The 15,339-nt window shown below is 44.2% G+C and overlaps 1 protein-coding gene across 2 annotated transcripts in view; it reads right to left on the reverse strand.

Moving 5' to 3' along the window:
* The window catches only part of LOC144071766 (septin-7-like), a 65,444-nt gene that overhangs the window by 2,772 nt on the left and 47,333 nt on the right, over positions 1-15,339 (reverse strand). For both annotated transcript variants that reach the window (XM_077597161.1, XM_077597160.1), the window contains exons 9-12: positions 12,579-12,630; positions 2,415-2,540; positions 2,145-2,280; positions 1,886-2,031 (exon numbers count right to left, since the gene is read on the reverse strand). In XM_077597161.1, coding sequence (XP_077453287.1) covers positions 1,886-2,031; positions 2,145-2,280; positions 2,415-2,540; positions 12,579-12,630 — 460 coding nt within the window. The remainder of the gene's footprint in view (positions 1-1,885; positions 2,032-2,144; positions 2,281-2,414; positions 2,541-12,578; positions 12,631-15,339) is intronic.

Genomic DNA, 15,339 nt, shown 5'->3' on the forward strand with positions numbered 1-15,339 from the left:
TTGTTCATAAGTTGAATTTGTTTGTAAGTTGATTTAGTGCTATATTTTGTATTATAATTTATGTTTAAGGCCTATATAAGTATATTGAAGGTTTATATAAGTGCATTTGTATGTTTAAGGCTTGTATAAGTAACACGCATTGGTTTGTACTGAAAAAAAAAAAATTAATAAAATGGAGAGAATATGTACAGTACTGTAGAGAGAGAGATAGATTTATGTATTAGAAACTGGCCAAAAGAAGCGACCTAATGACGATTGCACAGTTTTCTTCTTTTTTTCATCATAAATGATGCAGTAGCACTGTATGGCATCATTCAATTGATTTGCAAACTTTGTGCAACGTTCAATATTTGGGTCCTGCTGCTCGATCTTTCTGTTTATAAATGGTACTGAATGTGCAACGCTCACCACTTTCTGACGCGCATCAAGCTTCGTTATTATTGCCACTCGTTTCAAATGAAATGGCTTGCCTCTTCCTTGCAACTCCCTCAATAGAAGCCTTTAGCTTTTTACCAACCATATTCAATATTGGATGCATGAGATATTTAATGATACAAATGAAAAAGGTTCTTTGCACACTGGAGATACATTCACGCACTTCCGCATTGCAACGAAGAAGGTAGATGCTGGGTGAGCTGAGCTCTCACAGCGCCAGGCGTCGGTATTAGCGGCGGAAAGAAGTACTACTCCAAAAAAGACGCGAAATACAAAATTGGACTTGCGAACATTTTTGGACTTAAACGCAATTTGCAGACATGTTCGTATGTACCGTTGTTCGTAAGTTGAATGTTCGTAAGTAGGGGAGCGTCTGTATATATATATATAGATATATAGAGAGATAGAGAGATCGATATATATATATAATATATATATTATTTATGGATGATTATCGAACCGTAATAGCGCTGTCTACGAAAAGCAGCCACAGACGCTATTTCTGTTGCGCAGTGACTGCTGGGATAAATAGTCCTTTTGTCAATACACCCAGGTTGACGGCTGTGATAACTTTGCACTAATAATATCAATATACTACAATGGCGAACACACTAATTTGGTGCTACATGTACCAAATGCACGCTACACCCGCACGCTAAAAACACGTTTTTAAAAAGGCAACGGAAGCAAGACTGAGTTCGGTTGTACTTTATTTAGCCATTTTACAATGTACTCACGTCATCATCACCCACAAAACCATCAAAGTTCTCATTATCTGTGTCCGAATTGAACATTTGTCCATCGAAAACGCTGAGTTTAATACGTTCGTCCAGGCGGCCACAATTCATTCCTAAATGGTAGCTAGCTAGTAGCTAGCGTGACTATTCCAAGGCTGTCTTGAATGCTTCGCAACTGTGTTGATGGCGATCGCCAGGCCACAATTCGTTCACAAATAGTAGATAGCTAGTAGCTAGGGTAACTAGTATTCCAAGGCTGTCTTCCATGCTTCGCAACTGTGTTGATGCCGATCGCCAGGCCACAATTCGTTCACAAATAGTAGCTAGCTAGTGTTGATGCCGATCGGCAGGCCACAATCCATTGGGTGTATTGACAAAAAAAACTACATATCCCAGCAGTCACTGTGCAGTACTTTATCTACGGGAAAATAGTTGAGTCGGGGGCTGCTTGCCATAGTTGTCCTATCGACGGATTTATTTTATTTTATCGTGATAACAATTTTAGTATTGGTCCATCTATAAAGCGCACTGGATTATAAGGCACCCTGTCTATTTTGGAGAAAATTTCTGACTTTTATATGCGCCTAATAGTCGTGAAAATACGGTAAATAGAAAAATCAATCTCAGTAGGCCACCATTTTGGAAAAATAATTATGCTCTACCAGTAGCCAAAATTAATGTCATACCGATGCTTCAGGGTATTTGCTACTTACTTAGAGGCATCCAATTTCTGCTGCTCAAGGATTCTCTGCTGAGCCTCCCAATTTGCTCTCTCGTCTTCAAACACTCGTCTCTTCTCCTCCAATTCTTTGTACTGCGCCTCCAGGTTCCTTTTCATTTGTTCATGACGTCGTTCGAGCTGAATGTTGAAATAGTCGACCGAAACACCAATTAGATAACACACAGGTACTAAACATGGAAATAAAATCGGGTTAAGACAAAAGTAAAATAATCTCTAGCAACAACTGGTACCTCAGCCTCAGAATCCTTCAGTTTCTGCTTCTTTTCCTTAACCTTCATTTCAAAGACTTGTTCCATTTCTGCTTCCATCTTCTTCATTTTCATTACATGTTCCCACCGCTCCTCTTCCATCTGGGCCAGAGGACTCCTGTTGAAAATGGCATCAACAATGCGTACTTGAAAGGCTGCTTTATTTTTTTTAAATCCTTAATGACGCAGGTGATAAGGATCCTGTATCTGGGTATTTCTGATATACAATCTAGAAAATTTTATAGTGCTTACTTAGTAAGTTGACCCTTGGTCTTGGTGTTGTCCACTCCATTACAGGTGACGGCGGCTAGCTTCTTACTGCGGTAATTCTCATAGTGGACATTGTTGGTGACATCCTTTAGATCCTGCATGTGGGTCCTATTAATAAGGGCAAAACAACATTGTATATAAAGATTCACAGTGCTCCAGGCCATTGATGTGCAGGAAAGTTTAACTTAGGGCCACCAGACATTACACTATATAGTCTTCTAGAATCACTCTTAAATCATTGGGAGTAATTAGAGATAGTGGAGACATTACTTCATTTCCGTTTATCCTCATAGGACTTGAGGGGGTATTGGAGCCTACCCCAGCTAACTATGGGCATTAGGTGGGGTTCACATTGAATTAGTTGTCAGCCAAACACAGGGAAAAATGAGATTACCGTTTGCATTCACGCTCATACTTAAGGACAATTTAGGAACATTCAATGCATACACATGGGACTAGCTGTTACAATACGCAGCAGGAGCAACACCACAATGCCGCTGGAAATTCGGAGCTGGACAAAAGTGCCGGGAGAAGAAGCAACGCTTCAGACCAACCATTCCATCATGGGATAAGATGGAAGAGGTGTCGGCACTTACCAGGCCGGAAACGGAGTCGAGGGGTTCTACTCTGCTACTGTTGATTCTTCAGCTCCAGACTACTGAGGAACTGTGCGGATAAGCTTGGAAGAGTGACTGCATATTCTCTGCCTTGGTCACAGTCTGCAGAAGTTCCCCATCTTGTGGAAGACTTCCCGTGTATGGTTCCAGTTTTATCCAACTCTACAACGTCTTTTTCTTGAGTTTGTATCCCTTTTTGCTACCGCAACCAAGATGGCGCCGCTCAATTGGCAGCCGGTGGCGGTAGGTCTGTCCGCTCTTGCTCGTTTTGTGTTTATGCTGCTTTTCTGTCTTAATGATTTGATTTGGTGATTCTTAATGATCCCATATACTTTGCTTTGCACTTTGTGCTTTTGCTTTGTTGTTCTGCGGCCTTTGCGACTGTATTGTCTAACTTGTAACAATGTGTAACTATGCCTTTCCTGTATCTGCATTCTCACCCACTTGCTAGTGACACAATTAAATTTCCCAAATTCGGGATGAATAGTTATCCAACCCAATGGTAAACGCTAAGGACACATCTGTCAAGGCTACTTGCGTCTGGCCAGTCAGAGCATGTTTATAACTGCGGTGGGCTGGCGACGCAATGGCAAGCACAAGTGAGTTTTTTCACCTTTTATCCAAGATACGGTCTATTTTTTTTTCTTGAATTTCAATAAGACAAATACATTTAGTTTAGCGTTTTATGTTTACCTTTTATTTTGAAATAAATGACCATATCGGCCGCATTGTCTTGCGTCATGGTGTTGTCTTTGTCACCTTGCAGTTTCGTGCATGTTGTCTTTTTATGCCCGTATAAGCCATAGCTTCGATGCAGTCATCATTTTTTCCTCCTTCTCATGCATGCAATATTGGAAGCCATCATCATAAAACATGTTAGTAACTTCCTGGGAATCTTTTTATTCGGGCAGATTTCCGGCGTTGAAAGAGACGAGGTTTTTGAAATTGTGAAACCCTTTTCCGCAGATGCTGTGTGGTTTGTTATTGTGTTGGAGTTGGCACCAGTAAGCCTTCCTTGATTTGGGTCGGGGATCGCCTAATGTCTTGACAAACAGTCGATTGGATCCTCCTGCTCAGTATCTCTCATAAACTCTAGGACACATGTGACAAAGTGGCGGCCCGGGGGCCAAATCTGGCCCGCCGCATCATTTTGTGTGGCCCGGGAAAGTAAATCATGAGTGCCGACTTTCTGTTTTAGGATCAAATTAAAATGAAGAGTATAGATGTATATTACAATTCCTGATTTTCCCCCTTTTAAATCAATAATTGTAATTTTTAAATAAATTTGTTTCTGTTTTTAGTTCAAAAACCATTTTGCAAAATCTAAAAATATCTAAAAACAAAACAAAATAAACCCTAATTGTTTTAGATCTATAAAAAATGAATATTCAGGGCTTTTAATCCAGTTCTTTTAATCCATTTATATAAAAAAATCTAAATATTATATCTAAAATGGTCCGGCCCACGTGAAATCAAGTTGACGTTAAAGAGGCCCGCGAACCAACACCCTTGCTCTAGAACAGACATGGGCAAACTACGGCCCGCTGTCGTTGTCCAAATTAAAGTAAAAATCAATGACCTCATTCCCTTTCCCCAGCAATACCCTCATTTCCCCGACAGATGACGCACTAACTCCAGATTTTGATGCACTGGCAAAAAAGGGAGAACAACAACACAGTTCCCACTGAAATATGAGTTTCTCTACTGTTAAAAATAGCAATTTGCACATGTACGCACAGCAGCAGTAGCAGCTCGAGTCTCGTACCTTCTCGCGGTGGGCTGCGAGGGCGACGCCGTACGACGACGCCTGCGAAACGAGACAATACAGCACCGAAGGGTGCTGCCTTCAGCCACAACGCCTTTTTTGGCGAACCGGGGGAACCTCGCCCACTCCCTTCGGTTGCTCCTTCTCCGGGCCGGGGATGTCGAGGCTAACCCAGGACCACCCTGCTTCAGCTGCAACCGCCCAACTTTCACCCGACACCTGGTCTGCAAGGAATGTCGGCGGGCGGCCCACTTCAAAAAGATCTGCAGTGGCCTCACCAGGGAGGCAACCAGGTTAGCAGCTGAGACGGAGGGGTTCTACTGCCGAGACTGCCGCAGACCAGACGACACCAACGACTGCCACAGATGTCACAAGCCAATCCGCATAAACTACCAGGCAGCCACCTGCAGAGACTGCGGAAAGCGCTACCACTACAACTGTGCCACCATACACCGGAAAGACAGAGTCGCCGCAGCTGGCCGCACATCAACGTGGTCCTGTTGCATGGCGGCTGTAACAACGGGCACAGCAACAACAGTACTGTCCCCACCCCATCAACCCCCTCTCCCGCACTCACAACACTCACCAAGTCACAACACAACACCACCTACAACCCAACCCACACAATCCCTACACACCCCATCACAAACAATAACCCAACAAACAAAACGAACATGCTCTATTTGTAACAGAACAGTTCGAAGTCGAGCACCTTGGAACTCCTGTGTGAACTGCACAAAGGATGCCCACCTCAAGTGCTCGGGTGGGAAAAGAACCCACCAATGGAAGTGTCCTAGTTGCCGCCTGCCACCAACAAGCACACCAAACACGGATGTCAACGCTGTAGACCACCAACAGCAGAATGCACACCCACCCCTCCCCTCAACTCGCTGCAAGCACTGTGGCGAGGCGATCCGACGGAACGCCCCACGGCTGCAATGCTCCTTGTGCAACAGCTCCTACCACAAAAAATGCACGAGCAACACAAGAGGCGAAAGAGAGGCTGCTGGACAGAGAACAGACTGGAGGTGTGCGGAGTGCAGAACCGAGATGAGCAACCGCGAAAGACTACCCCAGAATACGCCCCTGCCGAACATCAAGCAGAAAGATCCGCTGAAAGAAGAAACAATCATCCTCCAGTGGAACGCCAACGGAGTGCTGTGCCGGATGGATGAACTTGAACAGCTCCTTGAGAAAGAGAAGATCGATGTCTGCTGCATCCAAGAAAGCAAGCTCAAGACAACGGATAAGCTCCCAAGAATGCGGAACTACACCGCTATTCGCAGAGATCGAATGGTCCAAGGGTTACAGAGGGGAGGAGGAGTGGTGACTTTCATCCGAACCCAAATCCCGTACCGCCTCGGAGATACGGCCTTGCGAGACCTTAACCCAGGAACGGACGGACTAGCGGTTGAAATCCCTGCAGGAAAGGGCCCAGCCCTAAAAATCTCCAATGTCTACGTGCCACCAGTCCAGTCATCAGCTTGGCCGGATGAAGCAAATGGGTGCACGGATCTGAAGATCGAGCTTGGTGGGAACGAGATCCTCCTGGGAGACTTCAATGCCCATGATATGCTCTGGGATACTAATGCCCGCCAGGACGAAAGAGGTCGCAATCTCACAGAAAGCCTCCTGGACATAGGGGGGGTACCGATCAATGACGGAAGGCACACAAGGGTGGACCCTGGGAACGGTAGCAAATCAGCCCCAGACATCACCATCGTCCCTGAAGCGCGCCAACAACACTTCTCCTGGACAACCCTCGAGACACTTGCCTCCGACCACCTCCCCATCCTCCTGACAGTAACTCACTCAGTGCCGGCCAGAGTGCGAGAGGGCCGACTAGTGTGGAACTGGAAAGGAGCAAACTGGACAGGATTCACAGACGCAATTGAGGAGAAACTAAGGAACTACCCCGAGCACACCTCTGTCAAACAAGACGCACAGCGGCTGGAAACAGCCATCCTGGAGGCGGCGCATGCTAACATCGGCCTGAAGAAGGTTGGACAAGGCGGTGGACCATGGATGGGAGCCAAAGTAGATGGAGCAATCCGCCGCCGCGACGCCCTGAAACGAGACCGGCATCTCCATGCTGATGAATACCACCAAGCCGAAAACGATGTCGCAGTGAAAATACGCGAGAGGAAACTAGGAATCTGGAAACGCAAAGTCTTGGAGGCAAAGGGGACAGCAGACATGTGGAGCCTACTTCGAAAGCTGGAAGAGGGACAGGGGGAGTCGAAAGACAAGATCCTTATGGTTGACGGGCAACCCCGGATCTCGGCTCTGAGCAAAGCAAATGCCTTCAAAGCCGCGTATCAGGCCGCTAGCAAGCTCAACATCCGAAAGGAAGACAGATGGGCGAAAAGAGCAACCAACATCGAGCTCCGAAAACCAACTGCAGAGAATGTTTTGAGCGCAGCCCTGACGATGAAGGAACTGCACACTGCAATAGCGATGCTGAATCCGTCCAAATCACCGGGCCCGGACCAGATCCACCCCAAATTCCTCCACCATCTTGGACCCACAGCGTCAAACATTCTCCTCCAAACCTTCAATAAGTCGTGGTCAGAGTCCAACACACCGCAGGCCTGGAGAACGGCGGACATCCGACCAATCCTCAAACGGGGGAAAGACCCGCAGGCCGTGTCATCGTACAGACCAATCAGCCTAACCTCAGCAATGGGAAAGGTTATGGAACGTATGGTGACTAACAGATTGATCTACCACCTGGAAAGAGAAGGGCTCCTGACACCAGAGCAATCCGGTTTCCGGTCGCAAAGGAGCACTGAAGACCAACTCCTACGACTTTCACAAACAATCAGCGACGGTTTTCAGGCCAAGCCGATGCAAAGAACGATGCTGGCGCTGTTCGATTTCAGCAAGGCATACGACAAGGTTTGGCGGGATGCCCTACTCTGGAAAATGATCCAAGTGGGGCTACCACACACCATTGTCAGGTGGGTGCAGAGCTGGCTATCCAACCGAGTCAACTTTGTCACATTCGGTGGACAGAGAAGTAAGATTGGGATCTTTCGCCAGGGGGTACCACAAGGGTCGGTCATCTCGCCAATACTCTTCTTGATATACGTGAATGACCTCACGAAGACCCTGCCCAGTGGCGTACACAGCAGCCTCTTTGCAGATGACGTGGCATGTTACACCCAAGCGCCGCAACTGGAGACTGCCCAAGAACAACTTCAAACTGCGGTAGATGCCATAGTCGGGTGGAGCAAGAGGTGGAAACTTACTTTAAATGCATCCAAGTGTGAGTGTACTTTCTTCTCCACAAACACACACGAGGCGAAGTGGCAGCCTACGCTGAGCATCCTCCAACAACCGATGCACCACAATCCAACACCCACATTCCTCGGAGTCACCTATGATCGTCAACTGACCTTCACCAAATACACCGAAACAGTCGCGCGCAAAATGGCGACCAGAGCTCGGGCAATCCGCAAACTAGCACACACTGACTGGGGCTATGACAAGGCAACCCTTCGGAACACCTACATTGCCACAGTCAGAACGGTAGCAGAGTACGCGGCGCCAGCCTGGATCCCCTGGATCTCCTCCACCAACCTGGAAAAACTTGAAGCCTCGCAAAGATATGCTGCTCGAGCCATAACTGGCCTTCTGAAGACGACACCATCTGATGTAGTCCTCATTGAGAGTGATCTGCCGTCTATCAAAACACGAACTACTCAGCTAGCAATCTACGCATACGACAAGTCTCTACGCGTTCCAGACGACAACCCGCGACGACTGGTGGCGGAGAGGCACCCGACAAGGCGAACTAAGAAGACCGACTGGCGCGACCACGCACGCGACAGATGGGTGACGGTGTTCGTCAATGCACAGGGTGACCAGGACCCCTTTCCCCAACTGAGAGCACCGTGGGAAGAGACCACCGCCATGACCTTTGCCAAAGCGGCTGAAGGCAGATACCAGCAACCCGAAGACAACTACGCAGCCACAGTCAGCGCTCTCAACAAAGATGCAGACGTCTTCCAACTGACCTGCTTCACTGATGGCTCGGCGCGAACTGGTAATACTGCCGGAGGTGCCGGAGTCCTGATGATTCACAGGGAATCAGGGGAAACGTGGGAGCAAAGCCTACCCGCTGGAAGCTGGACCTCCTCCTTCCAAGCTGAGATGATCGCGATCGAAGCGGCGCTAAAGATGGCCACCGAAAGGTGTGAGCCAGGGGCCCCAATCCGCTTGGTGACAGACAGCCTCTCCTCCCATCAAAGGCTGCAAACCATGGAACATGAGTTCAAACTGAAAACCACCACCGAGGCCTCAATCAGAGAACTCCTGACTACCCTCGAAGATAAACAAGTGGCGGTGGAAGTACTATGGGTCCCAAGCCACTGCGGTGTCCCGGGCAATGAGAGAGCCGACCAACTAGCCGCTGCAGGAGGCAGCATGGAACAAGGCGGTGCACCACGACACTTCGCGACAGCAAAAGCTGCCATCCGGCGAGCGACACGAAGCCACCGCATCCACGCCGACAAACGAAAGAACCTCTACGCTGACAACGAAGGCAACACGATCTTCCCCAGAGATCAAAACTTGAACCGGCAAGAACAAGTAACGATTAGTCGCCTCCGAAGCGGACATCATCCGGAGCTGCGCTACTGGAGGAAGAAGATGGGGCTGACGGAGTCAGAAGAATGTCGGCTATGCGGCACGGGCGACGCTGAGACGGCAGAACACGTCCTGACGAAATGTCCAGCTATGACTGCCCTCTACCCAGATGGCTGGACACACAAAGACCTCTTGACATCCCCCAAAGAGGCACTCAATATCTGGAGCAAATGGCTGGAGGTAGTGTCCCTCGAAGCTGCCTAACAACAACAACAACAACAACAACAGCAGCAGTACAGTAGCTTAATTAACATGCCGCTCATCACTCTCAATTTAAAGACTGCTTTCTTTCGTTGAATAATATGTTCTTAATATTGAAAGTAAATTTGAAAATACATTTTCACCTTCAATTATGTCTTTTTCCTTATATTTCAATCCCCAGGTTTGATAAATTACATTGCGTGTCCAAATGCTCCTGGCCCGGCACCTCTGACAAATGTTAGTATCCATTCTGGCCCGCAAGACAAAAAGTTTGCCCACCCCTGCTCTAGAATGACTGTTTTGCTCGTCTAATTTCATCAGCAAGGGCATGCTGCGAGAGGCCTTGCTTATGCATCTCAGTGAGCCAACCGTGTTCAAAACAAAACATAAATCTTACCTGTAGCCATCAGGAGGAAATGACTGTGCATGCCAGACAGAAAAGTTTGTCTTTTATAATGTGTGGTTTTAAACTGTAGATCAGGTGATAAAAACCTATTTAATTTTTTTTTAAATTACATTTCCAATTGTTTTTTTCCTCAATCTACCTTCTTGCTTTTGCCCTAATGTGAAAAATGCATCTTCTACCATTTTTTAACTGTTCACATGATTTTAATAATAATTATCGTGTAATAATTTTTGTCAACGATAATATTAAAAACTTTTGATAAAAATTTGATCATTTTAAACTGTAATTACATTACCCGGCCACCACGGTGAACGGGAGCGCTGTTGCAAGATGAACGGTAGTTCCAGACCAACGCTCAGGAGAAGAGGATGGCGAGGAAACGTCTCTTTAGCATGTTAGCAGTAGAGGCTAACACGACGCATGAACGCAAAAGGATAATGACACGGCCAAAATAAGCGATTATTAGATGCAGAACAACACCAAGCCGACCCACTAAAAGATCCAAGTCAATTCTCCCTGGCGTTTTCGTTCTTTTTTTTTTAATGCCTCGTACCTGTGCAATAAAGGTAAGATCGGGCCCCAAAAAAATCCAGCCCGACCGGAACGGGCTCGCGGGTATTAATTTTTGGCCCGGCCCGAGCAATTAACTTGATTTGCAGGCCCGAGCCTGAAACAAACCAGAAATTTCACATTTTATTCGTGAGGACTCGGGACTCCTGAGTCGGGAGGACGAGGCGTGATTTATGATAACAAATTAAAGCCTGTCTTTTGTAACGAAATCTAAGTTAAACAAGACTGTATAAACATTTACATCTTTTATATGATAATATAGATGTTTGACGATTTCAACTGTTTAAATTCCTGCTCAGTGTCGAGGTGACAGTCTTTTTGATCTCGTATGAGAGCAAAGTGCCACATTGACTACATTCAGCAAAGCCAACGCAAGTTTCTCTAGCATATTCAACAATCAATTTGAAGCTTTTCCAAAACTCACTCTTACTGGTACCGGTGCGTGTTTCTCTTTTCAGTTACTTTACAGCGCCTCCTATGTTTTACCCAAAATTCCTCATTATTTCTTTTAAAACAAGTACCGTATTTTCACAAATATATGCCGCACCTATTTCTGTATTTGACACCCACACAAGGCGCACCGCACTAATAAACACAGCCAGGCATGGCAAAAAATACACCAGCTTAAACATACGGACACACGCTAAAAACATGTTTTTAAAAAGGCAATGGAGCCAAAACTGAGTTTGGTTGTACTTTATTTAGCCGTTTTACAATGTACTCGCGTTTTTTGATCAATCATCACCCACAAATCCATCAAAGTCCTAATTTTCTGTGTCCGAATTGAACAATTGTCCAAATGATTCATCAAAAACGCTGGGTTCCCTCTCTTCGTTGTCGGAGTCACTCACAATGCCATGTGGCTACACAGAAATAATGCCTGCTTTGGCAAAAGCTCGAACAACAGTGCAAGCAGACACGTTAGTCCAAGCGGCCACAATCCATTCGCAAATAGTGGGGTAACTAGCCCGGCGCTGCCCCCTACTTTTCGTAAAGCTGTGTTTGTCACCTATCATCCATTGTTCCCATGCCGCTCTACATTTTTAAAAACATTTCTTTAATTATTTATTTTTTTAGTCAGCGAGAGAGACCACCTATCGTTTTAGTATAGTTTTTTTTTTGCGAGAGAAGCCTGGCCTGACCCGACCAGAACCCTAAGTAACGATTGACATTTTAGGTCCTACCCGACAGGAATTTCGGGTCGGGTTCAGGCTCAAGATCTTACCTCTATTGTTCAAATAGCAGCTTATTGAAAATGTCCTTAACCCACTGTCGTCAATTGAGGACAGCCTGTAATATTTTTCTTACTCGATATCAAGATGTTTTCCCAACTGATGTAAATGTTCTGAAAACGTTGCAAAAATCTAAAATTTGTTAGCTTGGGTAAAAATAGGTTCAGTTCATACAACTTTTATAAATGGCCATAAATGAGGTAAATTTACCGTTTCTTTTTGTGAGGCTGAAGATAGTCTGCTTGCCTTGTGATGATGTCTTCAGTGGATTATTTTATTTCATATTGCACAGCAACTTTTGGTTTTAAGGCAAATTTATAAAAATAAAGACAGCGCTCAAAATTTCTGCAGGTTTTATTCTTTACTTTTAATAGTGTAAGGATGGAGTTGTCTTATCTTTATTGCACAACAAAACAACAAAAATACTTTTTAAAATCATATTGCATATTCTCTTTTCTTATAAAGTAAGTTAACAGTTTCATATTTGAATAAGAAGGAAATAATCTATTTACTTATCCACAGAAGTTTGATGTTTCAAATTTGAAACAAAAAATATATGATAGTTATCATGATAAATATTGATAGACTGATATTTTTTTCAATCGTGATAACAGTTTTTGTCATATCGCCCAGCTCTAAATGTGGTATTTTTTATCATATTTATAAAAAACTTTTCACAAGTTTAGTAAAACATCAAAAACTTACCTGATTAACATGTTGCGAAGCACAGTAAAGTCGCAGTGTTCCCCATTCTCCACTGAAACATACACAAATCACACAATAAATCTTTCAATTTAATTCAATTCAGATATTACAAGGAACATGTTTACTTATCTTATTGATGGTTGCAATATGTGAATAGGGAAGAGGAGACATGTTTTAAATTTAGGCTTATCTTTGGCAATTATTGTGAGAAACAAACTACTGATTACAGTAATCCCTCGAATATCGCGAATATTGTAGACTAGAAATGGGTGCGATAATTGAAAAATCGCAAACTAAGGTCACCCCTATTATTACTACATGCCATAAAACACTTTTTCTTCTTCAGTGCTGAGTCCTTGTAGCAAGAGTGGCTTCCGCTTACAAGTTTCAGCGTGGATTTTCACATTTTCATGAACTTTAAAAAAATTGCGAAGTCGTGAATTCGCGATAAGTGAGGACACGATAATCGAGGGATTACTGTAACTGTTATTTAAACACACAATTAGTAAAAATAAACAATTTAGTGGTTGTGATTAATTGAATTGATTAGTCATTTTGACTTTTTGGTATGATTGCATGAGGCTGTGTTTGAGTTCATATGATTTGTTGTCGATGGAGAACTCATTGTAATATTTACCAAATTATGTAGCTTGTTTTTCAAGTAAAAGCAAATTAAAGAAGCTTTTGTACATGATTACTAATCCTACACTGTGTATTTGTTACGTGCGGTACTAAAAGGGTAAATAATATAATAAGAAAAATTATCTGCGTATTACAAAGCCTGATCTAACCAATTAATATCCAGCATTTCAGATCCTTACAAATAGTCTGAACCTCGATGTTCATAAAGTCTGCATTATGAGTCACATTGTATGCACTCATTCTTGGACAAATGCTTTGACAGGTTTTCGGACGGATAGAGCATGAACCTAGTCAGCAAAGAGGTGCATTATGGTTAAAACATAGATCATGGCCGAATTCAAGCACGTAAACCAATTTGGTGGTAGCTTCCCTAGTACCTTCGAAATGTTATCCCAACTTAATTTCTTGACTGAAATACGTTGTTGATAAATGCTCTTTCTTGAAGTTTGGAAGACTCCAAAAATGGCTCAGAAAAATTATAACTCGTACGTTTGTGATTTGAACTGTATATCCAAACAACAAAACAAAGTATTCTGTTCTCAGCGAAACCAGTGCTCTATATAGGGGTATTGCAATCACTCCTAGTCCTTAAAACAGGGTAAGTGGCTCTTTATTTTCCACAAGTAGAGTCGATCGAGAGCCAGGTGTGTAGGATGTGTAGTAGTACGAAATCACAACAAATGCAAATGTGGGGTGTTAGTGAGTTCCTCCTCACGGACCCCGTCTAATATGCAGGCCCCCCGCTAACACACAACAAAGTGGCTGGCGTGTGGGGATTTTCTGACTCCGAGACATGTTCTTCCGTTGTTAAAATACCTCAACACTGAAAAGCACTGTTATTGCCCTGCATATAATCTTTAGTTTTACGCCCTATTACCGTGACCCTTATGTATATATACATGTACATATACACATACATATATACAGTGGGGCAAATAAGTATTTAGTCAACCACCAATTGTGCAAGTTATCCTACTTGAAAAGATTAGAGAGGCCTGTAATTGTCGACATGAAAATCACTTTGTTTGATTTTTAAATAATTTATTTGCAAATCATGGTGGAAAATAAGTATTTGGTCAATACCAAAAGTTCATCTCAATACTTTGTTAATTACCCTTTGTTGGCAATAACGGAGGCCAAACTTTTTCTGTAACTCTTAACAAGCTTTTCACACACTGTTGCTGGTATTTTGGCCCATTCTTCCATGCTGATCTCTGGGTCTGTGGTTGGGCAACACAGACTTTCAACTCCCTCCACAGATTTTTATGTGGTTTAGATCTGGAGACTGGCTAGGCCACTCCAGGACCTTGAAATGCTTCTAACGAAGCCCCTCCTTTGTTGTCCTGGCTGTGTGTTTGGGATCATTGTCATGCTGAAAGACCCAGCCACGTCTCATCTTCAATGTCCTTGCTGATGGAAGGAGATTTTAACTCAAAATCTCTCGATACATAGCCCCATTCATTCTTTCCTTTACACAGATCAGTCGTCCTGGTTCCTTTGCAGAAAAACAGCCCCAAAGCATGAGGTTTCCACCCCCATGCTTCACAGTGGGTATGGTGTTCTTCGGATGCAACACGAGAACCGGTGTTTCTACCAAAAAGTTCTATTTTGGTTTCATCTGAACATAACACATTCTCCCAGTCCTCTTCTGGATAATCCAAATGCTCTCTAGCGAACTGCACAGCAACGCACTCGTAACATGACAAACAAATTCAAATGAACTTGGTTCACGATGCAGACACTCAAAAATATGTGTAATCGAACCTAACACTAAACTTAATTCTAATTTTGTTTGACATTTTGATACCTTTCTTCTCCCGGGTTGGCTCTTTTTGCCCCGGCTCCACACTGACTTTCAGTCAATATCGAGGGTTGTTTGAGTTTGTATTCCCTTCAAAATATTCTAAAAATGATGCACACAAATGTCCTCACAATAGGATAACGCACGACCACTTGCGAACGAGAAGTAGTATATACGCCGTTCGCACTGACTAACGGGAAAAAAAACACTGAAAAAAATGCAACGCTCCGCCCAGTGCTCGCAGAGACATTACAAAGAGGGAGTTGCGACCAGAGACATTACACTAGGGAGTTGCTGGGAGAGAGACAGTGCCCATGA

This window comes from Stigmatopora argus, chromosome 3 (genome assembly GCF_051989625.1).
Source record: "Stigmatopora argus isolate UIUO_Sarg chromosome 3, RoL_Sarg_1.0, whole genome shotgun sequence".
Taxonomy (NCBI): Eukaryota; Metazoa; Chordata; class Actinopteri; order Syngnathiformes; family Syngnathidae; genus Stigmatopora; species Stigmatopora argus.